At 44.3% G+C, this 14237-nt stretch overlaps 1 protein-coding gene across 15 annotated transcripts in view; it reads right to left on the bottom strand.

Moving 5' to 3' along the window:
* Frmd4a (FERM domain containing 4A) overlaps positions 1-14237 on the bottom strand; it is a 749198-nt gene that overhangs the window by 169291 nt on the left and 565670 nt on the right. For all 15 annotated transcript variants that reach the window (XM_076572733.1, XM_076572735.1, XM_076572742.1 and 12 more), the window contains one exon: positions 13017-13082. In XM_076572733.1, coding sequence (XP_076428848.1) covers positions 13017-13082 — 66 coding nt within the window. The remainder of the gene's footprint in view (positions 1-13016; positions 13083-14237) is intronic.

Below are 14237 nucleotides of genomic sequence, written 5' to 3'. Positions count from 1 at the left end.
CACACACACACACACACACACACACACACACACACACACACACACGGGGGGTGGGGTGGGGATTGGGGGTCTAGTGGTACATGCCTAGGAGTATCCCAAGTTCAAGGTCAGCCTAGGTAATTAAGTGAGCTGCTGTAGCAGAATAAACAACAAAGCACAAAGCAAAGCAAAACATTTTTAAAAGTTGAGGATGCAGCTCGCTGGTATAGAACTTGTCAACCATGTATCTTTATAATTTTTTAATCCTTTTAATCCAAGAGTCTGTGACCCACTCCCCTGCACTGCCTCTACTCATAAGTCATGCAAGCAAGTTTCAGAAAAGCAGACAGTTTGTAGTCTCCTGTGTGGGACTCTTATAGGCCAAGTACACCTCTAATCCTTGTAGCGTGATCCTAATTAGTCTTATCAATAAAAACCAGGAGTCAAATATCAGAGTAAGAACCTGAAAGATCAGAGAAGCAAAGGAGCAGCCACTAGTGACTTCTTACTTCTCTGAATCCCCAGACCAAAAGGGGGGGGCCGAGATCCTGTCTCCAACCACTTTATATTCCTGTCTCCACCTCCTGAGTGTGCTGGGATTAAAGGCGAGAGCCTCCCAAGTGCTGATCTGATCTCCAGGCAAGGTTCATTTGCCAGAACACAAACAAAATATCATACAAGAAATCCTGCTGCTCTGGACCTTCACCAGTCAGGTTCTGGATGGCCTGAGCCTACTCCCACACTGACAGAGCAATGCCAGTGGTGTTCCTCTAGGAACATACTTCGAGAACTGTAGGTTTCAAACAGCTGTATTCATTCCACTTCCCTGTGAGTGATGAGCTGAGACATGAGACTATGAGCCACTATGGGCTGGGTAGGAAGATAGGACAGGCTTGGGGACCATCTGGGAAGCTTTTCCCTCAGTGAAGAGTCCTCTTCCTGCTGTTGCAAGGAGATGAGATGTGGGATAGCTGGGCTGGCTGCCTTGTGACAATATACTCATTCTTGTTGTCAAGGACACAGGCTAAGGGCCACAGGGTGTAACTAGAATCAACTTCACCCAGTATCACTGAGCCAAAAGTCAGACTGTGTTGGAGGACAACCATTTTTATCTTATCCAAGAGTATAGTTTGGGATCTAGAGAGATGGCTCAGTGGCTAAGAAGATTTGTAGTTCCTCTGGAGGACCTGAGTTTGGTTCCCAGGACCCACAACAAGTAGCTTACAACCACCTGTAACTCTAGCCCCGGGGGCATCTGATAACCTCTAGCTTCCTTGGGTCCTGCAGTCATGTGCACATACCCACATATAGTTACACAGATACAGACACACATGCAGCTAAAATACAAAAAGAAGTCTTAAGAAAAGAGTACAGTTTGGTCAGAGAAGTGTTGGTGAATCAAGGGTACGTAGGACATAACTGTTCTACTTCATGTATGTATATATGAATGTGTGTTTATATATAGGTATATATATATGTGTGTGTGTGCTATATGCATGTGAACTTGTGTATACATGTGAGTACTGTAATAGTGTCAATGTGTTCATGTGGGTGAAAGCACATGTATGTGAGTGCATGTGTGTATTGTGTTATTTGTTTGCATAAGTGTGTGGGTAAGTGTGTGCATTTGATAGACCCAACAACACTGAAGGTATTTCAATATTTCAATACCAAGATATGCATTAGTTTATGGGTCAGTTGACTCATCTCCAGAAGGGAGTGAAAAGCAACCATTTCCTGGACATGCTTCTGTGTCTCTATAACTCACATATGGTACAATGGAATGACGTTCCCAGGTGTTCTGGAGGATTACTGCAGTTCTAAATGACCCTAGTATGAAATATAGAGATATTAGTCTACCGATGCTCTTTTTGTTATTTTATAAACCACTGACACTGTTATGAGCATAAGGAAGGCAGAGTGGAAGAATGCTTGTACAGGATTTTTGATAAACCCAACATATGGCCCAGTTTATTATAGTAATATATCTTACAATCCATCAACAATTTAAAAGTGAACGATCACTATACTGGTCTATTACCACGCTCAAAGGACTCCACGAGGAATTTTAAAACTGCCTTCCCTAAAAGGGAAAAAAAATCCTTAATCAGTGTGTGCTGGCCCTGAAGCATTCTTTTGGGGAATAGGGTTCTCTAGGGAATCCTGGGATGTTGCTACAATTCCAGCAGCCTTCTTAGTCACACAGGACTCTGAGCCTTGCAGTGCAGCGGAATGTGTTTGAATGCCCCAAGACACCAGTCCCACTGTGCACTATAAAATGTGGGTCAGGGGACTGCAACCTCTATGAAAGGTACACAGGCCTTCTGGGAAATAGCAGTTAATACACGGCCTTGAACTTATGGTAACCCGAGTCTGAGTCATAGGCTGAGAAATCCAATCACGGCCTTGCTTATAAGGAAGAAAATGTGCCTTCCATTTTTAACTTTCCCACAGCTCATAGCCAGTATGATCCAGCCATATAGGCGTGTGCTTCGCCATCACTTAACACCAAGTACTAAGGATGAGTCATTCATAAAGTATTGTCATGGCAACTGTCAAGCTCATTTGCCGCCTATTTTATCCCCAAGAATGATGAGTGATCAGGTTTGACATCATTGGAGCATGAAACTTAATCCAGTCCTCTAGATGGTTATCTAGATCCTGCACAAATACATGCACATAAATTTCCCCCACCATCTCATGACCTTGTCATGTGAGTTCTATGTGACATTGGGAATGAGCAATGGTGACCAGGACCTGTGAAAAGACCAGGTGATAATGTCAGGCAGTTAACGTGTGTTTTGGTGGACTGTCAGTCCATTACTTGTCCAGTTACCCTAGCTGAACACTACAAACATGCCTTGAAGTCTTGAGCACAATCACATGGAAGACAAATTAATTAGAAACAACACTCCTCCGATTGTTTTAACAGTCCATTGTCTCCTACATACCCCTCCCCAAAGCCAAGGCTAACATTCCCATTTTACAGATGAGGCAGCAAAGGCAGATGACTGCCCAGGTTGTCATAGCTACCAAATGGTGAAATGTAAGCTCTAGGTGTCAGCTGAGAGATGCTTGCCAAGTGCCAGGGGCAATTCTGAGCACAGCACATGCTCAGATTCATTCATGCATAATCAGAAGTCTATGAAACACAAATTAGCATTGATTTCGTGATAGAATTAAAGGAGCTAGAAGCTAATGCTCCTGTTTACAGAGGAAGATACTGAAAATCAAAGAGGCTATCTAACTGGTCAATGTCATAGAGTTACTAAGTGCCACACTCAGGTTTAAACAGACATGGTCTCAGTGTTCTGGAGCCAGAAGGCATGGCTCTGAGTTGGCTCGATACCATTTGTTAGCTGTGAAACTCTGGATAAGTTATACACGCTCTCTGTGCCCTGATTTTCTTATCTGATAAATGGGAACACTAACAGTCACCTATATTGTAGAATGATGGGGCTGATCGGATGGTCCAGCTCTTCGAATGGAACCAGGTACAAAAATAAATGATAGCTAACTAAATTAGCTAATATAATGATAAGCCAATGTCAAACCATTTCCCAAAACTTCTGAAAAATGGCTTATGCAATTAAAAATCAATTTGTATTAAACTATGTATGAATGCATATATTTGCATAAAAAATACTTGAATTTTCTATCATCTTGTGTCTAAGTAGAATAATAATTTCTAACTCGTGGGTTAGTCTCTGTTAAGACTATTAGTGACAAGGGACAAATTTGTGGGGTTAAACGTCCTCTATTTATGGAACATTAGACAAAGGACTTTGCAGCTAAAAGAAATTTAGCTTAACCATTGGCCTAAGACTATGGACAAGTCATGCGGTTATCTTTGCTCCTAATTACAGAGCCATTCATTGCCTTTAGGAACCTCAGGCAGCAACTGTGATGCCCCTGGGCAGCCCCTTCTTCACCTCTTCGATATGCTGCCTCTTGTTCACGGGGTGTGGGTGAGACTTGGGAGGTACTTGAGAACCCAAAGAGAAATTCAAATAAGATGAGCTATTGAGTAGCTTTTGAGTGGAAATAGGTCACAGAGTTCTGGGAAAAAAATACCTGGTTATGTTGTGTAAGACATACTGGTGGTGCCCAGACACACTGGAGCAGGCAAGTACTGCTTCAGGACTCCAGGCCAACTGTGTCACAGTAAGACTGTGGGGAGCACTGTGTCTACAATGGGGTGTCCTCTGCCAAGGAGAGAAAAGGCCAAGCCTTTATCGGGAGGATCTACTGGTAAGATGTAGGGGCGAGGGTAGTATTGAATAAATGAGCCAAGAGTGCAGGCGCTTGGTTGACTGGCAACTTGGGGGCTCATTCTCAGAGCAGATGCAAGAAGATGCCACCTAGATCTGATGACGAGGGGTCTAGGTGCTAGGGTTGAGTGCGGAGTTGGACACACCACACGTATGAGCTGCAAGTAGCTGGGGCCTGTGTAGGATGTGAAACTCATCCATACAGAAGGGATGGTTTAATACCCAGCTCTGTGCTGAGTGCACAATGAGAAAACAGTGATTTAAGGGTTAAGGAGTTATTGCACAAGGAAAGAAGAGTCCAGTAACACTCAAGTGGCTAAGATCCACTTTCTGTTCCTTCCTCTAGCACCTCTCATAGTTGAGGATGCTGTCCACCTCCCCATCCCCACCCTCGGGGATCAGACTTGCATCCCACTTTGTGCTGGGTGTGATAAGCCCCAGCAAAAAGAGTACACCTGCCTCCACATGTCTCCCAGCGTCCTTCCTTACCAGAGAGGACAGGATCCATGGGTAGCAATGCAGGAAAAAGGAGAGCTGTCCCCACCACCATAGAGTAAGCAGTGACAACACAGCCCATTTGTGGAACAAGAAGCAGTGATGAAACTTGTAATGAGTGTTGTGGTCTGCATGAGAATGGCCCCAGAGGCTCATGTATTTGAACGCTTGGTCCCCACTTGGTGAAACTGTCTGGGAAGGATTAGTAGGTAAGGCCTTGTTGTAGTGGGAATGACCTTGTTGGAGGTGTGTCACTGGGGATGGGCTTGAAGGTTTCAAAAGCCCACAGCAGGCCCAGTCTCTCTCTCTCTGTCTGCTGTCTGTGGATCAGGATGTAAGGCTCTCCGCTACTGCTCCAGTGCCATGCCTGTCTGCTTCCCATCATGATGATGATGGCCTAACCCTCTAAAATGATAAATAATCTCCCAATTAAATGCCTTATAAGAGTTGCCTTGGTCATGGTGTTTCTTCACAGCAATGGAGCAGTAACTAAGATGGCATGGCATGGTCTAAACAATCATTTGTCCCCTCTAGATACTGACTCTTAGCCCAAAGGGAAGGGCAGCTGGATCACCATAGCATCATAGTATATGCAGAACAGACATTGATCCAGTAAGCTAGTATTTCAGTATGAGAGTTACAGATGCAAGCCAGCACCAAGCCTGGCTGTGTCCACCTCTGGGTTCCTTCTGGTCACTCATTCTCTTCATGAAGACCAGCTTCTCCTCTCCATTTCCAGACCTTCCTTAAAGGTGTGCACAGGTGTGTGGTGTGGTGTGTGTGTGTGTGTGTGTGTGTGTGTGTGTGTGTGTATGTATGTATGTGTGTGTGTGTGTGTATGTGTGTGTGTGTGTGTGTTTCATTTGTTTCCTCTACAGCAAGATAATTCACATTCTGCTGACCTGTGCCATGGGGCTATGGGCTTAGCCTGTTTAGTTCATCTTTGCCCTTCTCATTCCTCCTTAGCAAGGAGCATGTAGTTCCCAGGCCTCTCGTGAGGGTCCTTATGTGTTCTCTTATAGCACGACCCAAGAGGATCTGTGGAAATGGTTTTGGAAAGGACCCAGTAGTAAAAGCAAAGTCAAGATAAAATGATAGAAAGGCACTTTAGCGAGCTTCCAAGGAAGGGAACTCACTACGTCTTCCTTTGCTTTGCTCATTCTCCCTTCAGCTTCTGCTTTGAGCCAAATGCTGGTGCTGCTCAATGAGAGCATTTCTACTCCACACTAAGATTGGCTTCAGGGGAGAAATGGGGCACAGAGGAGCAGTATGAGGGGAAGCAAGAGGGCATGGGGGAATGGGAGCTCTGTAGAGGTGTTGCTAGGCAACCAGCATCCTGGACTAGTCAGCCCTGGGGCTGGAGATGCTGAAATGGCCTGCTCTCCACCCTTGCCCTTCTTGTGCTTGGCTGAGCTGTCTGGCTCTGGAGCCATGTATGTGTGAGGGCGTTCCCAGATGGTAGCATCAATCTGATATGTCCTGCTACTCTGCTCCCTCTCACAACCCCAGGGAGACTGGGCTTTGCCTCTGTTTGCAACGAGCACAGAAAGAGATGCTCACTGACCTCCACCATCCCCTGAATTGTTTTGAAAGTCTTTGCTGGAGAGAAGAAGGTTTGACATCTCCTTGCTCCTCCCCAAAGGGGACACTATTCATGCATGTGTGCAGACTTCACAAACTGTTTCTTATTCCACCATGCTGTTAAATGAACTTTTGATGACATATGGAATTACCATCACGTCATCTGTCTATACAGGATCGTCACATTTGTTTGCTTTACCATGTGCCTTTAAGATGTTAAATATTATTGGCCACCCCCAGGGGCTGGAGAGACATCTGTTTTGCTCATTTGGTACTGTGCCTGTTTCACAGAACAGAGCTCAATAAATGATGTTGGCAATCACACTGAAGGCAGAGGTCAGCTCACCACAGTGCTGTCCCACACCCCTCTGGCTCTTCTTGATGAGGTGGCCTGGGAGGTCCAGGACAGAAGGTTTATGATGCTCAGTCCCTTTGTCTACTCCTAGCCTCTGCGTGCATCTTTAGCCCTTGGCTGAGGCAGGAACTCCGGTGAATGGAGCACAGGAGGAGACAGATGGCAGATACGGCCCAGGCTTCGGCAGACGGACCAGCCAGCCAATCGGAAGACACCATCTGCCCACCCTGCTCAGCTGAGAAGACATGGAATCAACTCATGTTTTTTTTTTTTTTTTTTTTTTTCTTGGCAACATGTAACATGTGCTTTGGGGGGAATTCCTGGTTTGCTTGGGAGAAACCAATCCTTTTACATTTTTTAGAGAATGTTAACCATGAAGTGGCTGGGAGGGTGAGTGTGTATGTAGGCACGCACCCACAAAGTCTGATCATTTATTCTATGCAGCACTAGTTAGAGTCTAGACTTTTAAAAAATCAATTTATTTATTATTATTTATTTTTATGAACATTGGTGTTTTGCCTACATGTATGTCCTTGTGAGGGTGTTAGGTCCCCTGAAACTGAGGTTACAGACAGCTGTGAGCTCCAAGGTGGGTGATGGGAGTTGAACCAGGACCTAGGGAAGAGCAGCCAGTGCTCTTAACTGCTGAGCCATCTCTCCAGCCCTAGAGTCTAAACATTAAAAACAATGTAAGTTATACACCTGTTTGTCTAGTCCACAGTAGGCAGTGTGCCAACTCTGCCTCCACGTACTACTTCATTTAAAGCCCACACTAACTCCCTTAATCATCGAGACTAATACACACCAGCATCTCTGTCAGACAAAGGCATGGACAGCCACAGTCACCTCAGCTACTGTCCTGTCAGGATCTCTACACCAGAGAACGAAAGCCCTTGGTCCCCTGCCATCAAATGCATCTCAGGATGGCTGTGAAACCTTATGAGTTGGTGGTTTTTCTTCTTCTCTGAGCCTGCTCTGAGGTTCTCAAGTGTGAACATTGTAGAAGATACCACGTGTCGTAATGTCAAAAGGTTGGGCACCCCTAGATTAGAAACTGAGTTCAAAGGAAAGGAAAGGGCTAGAGAGAGAGACCAGTCAGTAACGTGCTTGCCGCACAAGCGTGAGGGCCCTAGAAGTTTCTGCCCTAGGGACCTTTCCAAGATCAGAGGCACAAGAAATGGCGGCACCATCTAGTTATCCTCCCAACTTCTGTTGGGAAACACCGACTCCTTAGAGTCTCCCCCATTTCTCAGAACTGTGGGTGTTCTGTGTTCCTCTGTTTCACAAGAAATGGGCAGTTTGAATTTTTCTGCCACCAGCCACCAAGAGACTGGGTTAGAGGGGACAGGCATGGGTCATCCTCAGGCAAATTAAACTTAGAATGCCGCCTCACATCACATTGCAGCTTCCTAAACACAGCAGGAATCAAAAGCAGCGGCAGCGGTGGTCATCTATGCTGGCGGATAGGACTTCAGTGTGTAAAGCTTTATTATGTGAGGTGAGAAAGTTGGCAGAGCAAAATATCTACTCCTGAAAAGTGATGGGAAAAGCAGAGAAATGAGGCGGTCTGTTTTCTTGAGTTAGCTTGCCTTCCTGTCAAGTGGGATATGGTCCAGTATCCTAAGCCTGCAGGGAACCATGCTAGGAAGAGCCACACTTCCACCATTCAATTCTACTGAAAATGAAGTCTATTTTTAAGACACCCAGGAGGAAAGATCCAGAACCTTCCCTGGGAACAGCCAATAGGCTTATAATGTATGGGAATTCTTCTAAGTCCTCCTTAAGTTCTTCTCACCAGTACTAAACACATTGCCTGTGTTTTGTTTTGAGTTAGGATCCGGCTAAGAAGGCCTGGCTGGCCACTGTAAACTAGGCTTGTCTCAAGCTGACATCGATACTCCTGTGCCTTCCCTCTGAACGCAGAGATTACTGGCATACATCACTATCCCCCAGCTTCCCCGCCCTGTGCCCCCTGCTTTTTTTTCTTTCAAAATACTCCTTCAAACAGGCATTCCAATCAGAAAGAAAGAAAATAACTTTAAAGGAACAACACTAGGAAGACAGGACTTGAGAAGCCGAGCTGAACACAAACATGTCCGATGCCCCAAGTCCGGCTGCCAAAGTCTTAAGAAGACACTGACTTAGAAACCCAGAGGAGAGTGGCCTCTTACTCTGATGAAGGTCTTTTTGCTTTGCTTGATTTTTTAGTAAATATGTCAGTATTAGGGAGTTTTGGTGACAGAGCAAGGCACTACAGGTCGGAGGGTGACCTGGGTGCTCTGTACCCACATCTCACTGATGTGGGTGAGTATTCCTGTCACTTCTCCAGCTGTCCCCAGGAAAATTTAAGGACATAAAGAGCCACACGGGTATCAAAAAATGCCTGTGAATTTAGGGTAAATTCCTGTAAGGTGCTCCAGGTACTCTGTTGACTTTCTGTCCTCCTTCGTAGCGGTCAGGCTTCATTTACTAGGGCAATTGGGATTTTGAAACAGATTTCCTTCAGTGATGCCAAGCTGCTTTCCAGGTTAAGCATCTGACGACAGAATTGTGGCCACAATTTTTTGAAACATTATGCCAACAGTAATCAAGTATATATGACTGCATGAAATTATTTAGGTGGGTTTCCAGCACCCCAAGGTGATGGCCAGCAAGTGGGCAGTTGAAGTCAATTCACCTTACTTCTGGGACATTTATGCTACAGGTTTACACGATTCTGGGAGACTGAGATGAGGCCGGAAGGGACTCCTGAGATCATCACAAATAGCCGCTGACTAACAGAGGCACTTCGGCTTCTACCACGGGTGTCTCTGGCTTGACCAACTTGTGTCAACCTGTTTGCTTCTCTGTGAGAGACAAGTGATTCCTCCAAACTCGATTCCTGCTCTTGTAAGCCTTGCCAGGTTAATGTGGCCTGGAAAATGCCTTTTTCCTTCACTCTTCAGCTCTGGGACTCCAGGCCAAAACGTTCTAAAATGTATTTCTTAGTCCAGGGATTATGACAAATATTCCAAAATTATTCTTAAGAAAAATGAAAACGCTTTCAATATCCTATATTTTAGTGTCTAAACTTACTACTCTATGAACATAAAGTATCAAAACCAAAAATATGACCAGAGAGTCTAAACCAAAGTACCACAGAGATGCCTGCACATCAGTGTTTATTTCAGCACTATTCACAATAGTCAGGATTTAGATCCCAATTAGATGCCCACAAACAGATGAATGGATAAGGAACATGTGGTATATATGTAAAATGGAGTTTTAGTCAGCCATTAAAAAAAAATGAAATCACATCCTTTGCATGAGAGTAGGTGATACATCTACTGCCATGTAGATGTAGAGCTCATCATGTTAAGTGAAACAAGCTTTATTCGCCTGAAAGGCAAATACCAGATTTTCTCTCATATGTAGGATCTAGATTTGAATATATACAACAAAAAAGTAGAATGGAGACTATGGGATGGGGGAGGAAGCAGTCATCTAAAGAGGAAGGAAAAGAGGGTAATAGAGACAGGCAAGAAAACATTGCACACTTTATTTCACATGTAGAACATAGATTTAATGATGTGTGTGTGCACAAGCATGCAGGCACATGCAGAGTGGAATGCTTAGAGGAACATGGAGACTGGCAATGAGGGGAAGAAGAAGAATAAGGGAGGGCAGTGGGGGACAAATACAAGCCAAGCACAGTGAGTGGATATAAAACTGTCATAAGGACACCCAGTGTTTTGTAAGCTAACTAAAACATTAATAAAAGGAACACACAAAGGTATGGAGCTAAAATGTCTGTGCCATTTACAACCTAGAGGTTGGTCCACACGAGGTGGAGAACAGAACTGCAACGTCAAACAAGAGAACGTTGTGAGAAGGAGGAAAAATGCAAATATTAAATTTGGTTTTAGTCTAAAAGCTTTAGTCTAGTTTCTCCCAATTATACTGAGGCCCACTCTGCCATGGAGTTTAGAATCTTTTGTGTGTGTGTGTGTGTGTGTGTGTGTGTGTGTGTATGCACATATATACATGTGTATACACTGTGTGTATTAAAAGATATCCTAAGCAGTTGGTCCTATGACAAGAAGTCCTCCAAGGAAGCAATAGGAAGATGCCTTAGGATCAGACATTCTGTCACTCAACAGTAAGTATTTAGTGACACTACATGCCAGACATCAGCCTGGGCTCTAAGGACACAGTGCTTAGAACACAAGCAAAACCCATGAAGTGTGACTTGGGTTGTAAGAGAGACACTCAGGTCAGGAGCAGCTAAGTGTAGGCTCCTGAGGAGAACAGGGAGGGTCAGTGAGAGCCACTGGGGATGAGGATGGGGAAGGCCTTCCATACTGTGAACTGTTGGTAGGCTGGACAGAAATTAGCCATGCTCACGGGACAAGATATAGGAAGGCTGAAGTTCTAGGAAGAGGGATGAAATGGGACAGCATTTCCCACAAAGGGTGGGGGAGCATGACTTTCCTGACTGCCCAATACTCTTTTGACTTTATAGGGTTCCTAATAGTTGTTCTCAAATTATGTATCAGTAATTACATTTTTCTTGGACAAGTCATCTCAGCTGTCTCCATTCATCCTCTCCTAAGAGCAGCTTGCTAATCAGCAGTAACTAAGCTGCTAGTTGTGGTCTCAATGCCTGTTCCAGAAGGTGGCTCCTAAGCCCCCAAGGCCGAATTTTAGAAGAGCATGTGAAACACACCCCGAAGACCACTTCTCTTTAAGCAATTTAAAGTGCCAAATGCCAGCGAGTGGAAGGCTCTTGTTCAGTATCCATCTTCCCCGTATTGTCTCACTCACCCAAATCAATGCACAGGTTATAGGCTGTGGCATCAAGCCTTCAAGGATATAATCTAAAGTGTGGGTAAGCTACACGCAACAATAAGGTAATCACAACACTTATTTGTAATAGGGGAAAAATTGTAAGGCAGAAAAACAACAACCTTAAATGCACCTAAATGGGTGAGTGATTAGATAACAATAATATATCCATTTGTGGAATTTATTCAGCTCTTAACGAAGATAACCATTTGCCATGACATAGGAAATGCTAGGAAGGACACAGCTATGTGGGAAAATAAAGTACACAACATGCATCTGTTACAACTGCAATACGCAACATATATAAATAAGACAATGCTGGAAAGAAATCCCACCAGCATAAGAATAATAATTGCTGTGTGTGTGAGACGCGATTATGAGTCTTCCCAATTTTCTATAACACATTTATAATGGCTTTATTATTGGAATCCTGTTGAAAGCATTAACTCTTAAAGTTTGTAATTGGATCATTTTTCAAGTCCAAGCAGCAGTCCAAGGCCACAGAGACAAATCTGCATATGAAAAATTTGCAATGTCTTGTATGCCCTGAGAATGAGCACGTAGGCAGCATTCCATCCCTATGACGAACTGAAACATCTTCACGGCAAGATGGCCTGCAGTTGCTGGACCTGGTGCTCATGTTTGTAATCCTAGGACATACATGCCTATGTAAGTGTGTGTGTGTGTGTGTGTGTGTGTGTGTGTGTGTGTGTGTGTGTGTGTGTGATGGAAAAGGAGACTATCCAGAGAACAACATCAGAGAATATCAAACCTATAGGGTCACAAAAGTTGGAAATGAACCAGATTTCAAAGGTATTTAAGCCAGGTTTGGAATCATTCCATCATTCCCGAGGCTCTGGGTAAAGCAATGACCCTTTCAAGAGCTGGGTGAGCACAGCTGGGGTCTGGGATTCTGATGCCTTCTGTGGCTTCCTGACTTTTTTAATATGTGCTCTCAGTTTAGGGAGAAACACACTGATTTCCCATCTCAGTTTCTCCAAATGTTTGCCATTGATAGAGGCAGCAACCCAGGCCATGGGGTGAAAGGGAATTGCTAGCCCTCAGGGGACAGACAGGGAACAGAGGTGCTTTTTCTTTCTTCAAGCACTATGAAAGCTTAATTTGAAAAGAAGGAACTCACTCCCCTCTAAGGGCGACTGCTTCAGATTTAGTGACATGGGAGTTATTTAGGTTACAATGCTGTTAACTCCTTCCAAGCAGAAAGAATAGCTAATGGTAGCTGCGGAAATTCCTTTTCTAGAAGTTCTTAACAAAAGGTTATATATACATTTGGCCTTGAACCCCAGAGGCATGCTGTACACAGACATAGAATGAGCAAAAATAGCATACACACAGAACACCTTGGCATGTCCCAGTTATTGTCACACAGGTTTTGCTAACAGAGATAGAAAAACAGTAGACAACCCCCTTCCATCCATCACCAAAACCACCTCTGTAGCACATTCATTAGTCACAGAAGCAGCTAGGGAAGTGGCCCCAGAGGGACCTACCTGTACTAGGAGCTCCAGCTTCCTGTCATCAAGGAGATGTACTTGACATCGACGGCCCTCCGTCATCTACGGGAGAAGACAAACAATAGGCACTGAGAATCTAGCAGTTGGATGAAGTTTTCAAAGGTCTGTGGGCTGAACTCCACCAGGCTCCATCCCTTGGGTGAGACTTCCTTCACTGGGCGTTGGCCATATAATGCCAAGAAGTGGCTGGACTATTGGCCAGTCCAGAAAATATTTATGGAGCCCTTTCTGAGTACCAACAGGCATGATGGAGTTCATTAGACAGCGGCACACGAGACGGTATATGTGTCTTCAGGTGTTCACAGCCCGTGGAGCAGATGTCAAATGAATTAGCAAACACACCTCTAACAATCTGCTGGATGGTGGCGTTGTTCAACCTGTAGTCACTCTTCCATCTTGATCTCCACCAACAAAAGTCAAAGCTCAGAATGCCATCTCGGCCTCCTTTTCATCGTCTCTCTTGATGACCTCCAAAAATGAGGTCTAGTCTAACTAACAAGCCCTACGTCCAAGAGACTCTGTCTCAAGAAATAGGATGTTAAGGAGTATCACCTGAGGTAGACTTCTGGCCTCCACATGGGTGCATACACATAGACTGTACTTGCACACACTTGTATAAACACAAACATACCCACAGACACATATGTACAAAGTATAGATAATGGTAAGGTAGGTAAGAGTTAGGGTCCATAGACTTTGACTATTACCTTTATTTTTAAGATAACTAATAGTTTAATAAAATTATCAAAATTTAATTTTGATAATGGCTAGATTTTATGCATAGTACCCCAAAATTCTGTGCAGTTGGAGTTTACTAGCTGGATCAAATACCACCATTGAGGTTCCATTGATCTATAAGCCCCTTTCAGCTCAGTATCTTATATGACTCACCAGCAGCAGTTCTCAATCTGTGGGTTGTGACCCCCTTTGGGGGGGATAGAATGACCCTTTCACAGAGGTCGCATATCAGATATTTACATTGTGATTTATAACAGTAGCAAAATTACAGTTGTGAAGTATCGACAAAAATAATTTTATGGTCGGGGTCACCACAACATGAGGAACTGGATTAAAGGGCTCCCGGCATCAGGAAGGGTGAGAACCGCTCTGCAGTCTCTCTAAGGACTGTTCTTTCCCCCAGGGACCAGCTACAGCTACGTGAAAGGATGCACTCAAGTAGATCCTGGCCTTATCACT

Source organism: Peromyscus maniculatus, chromosome 5, assembly GCF_049852395.1.
Source record: "Peromyscus maniculatus bairdii isolate BWxNUB_F1_BW_parent chromosome 5, HU_Pman_BW_mat_3.1, whole genome shotgun sequence".
Taxonomy (NCBI): Eukaryota; Metazoa; Chordata; class Mammalia; order Rodentia; family Cricetidae; genus Peromyscus; species Peromyscus maniculatus.
This window is presented reverse-complemented; position numbering and strand designations above follow the sequence as displayed.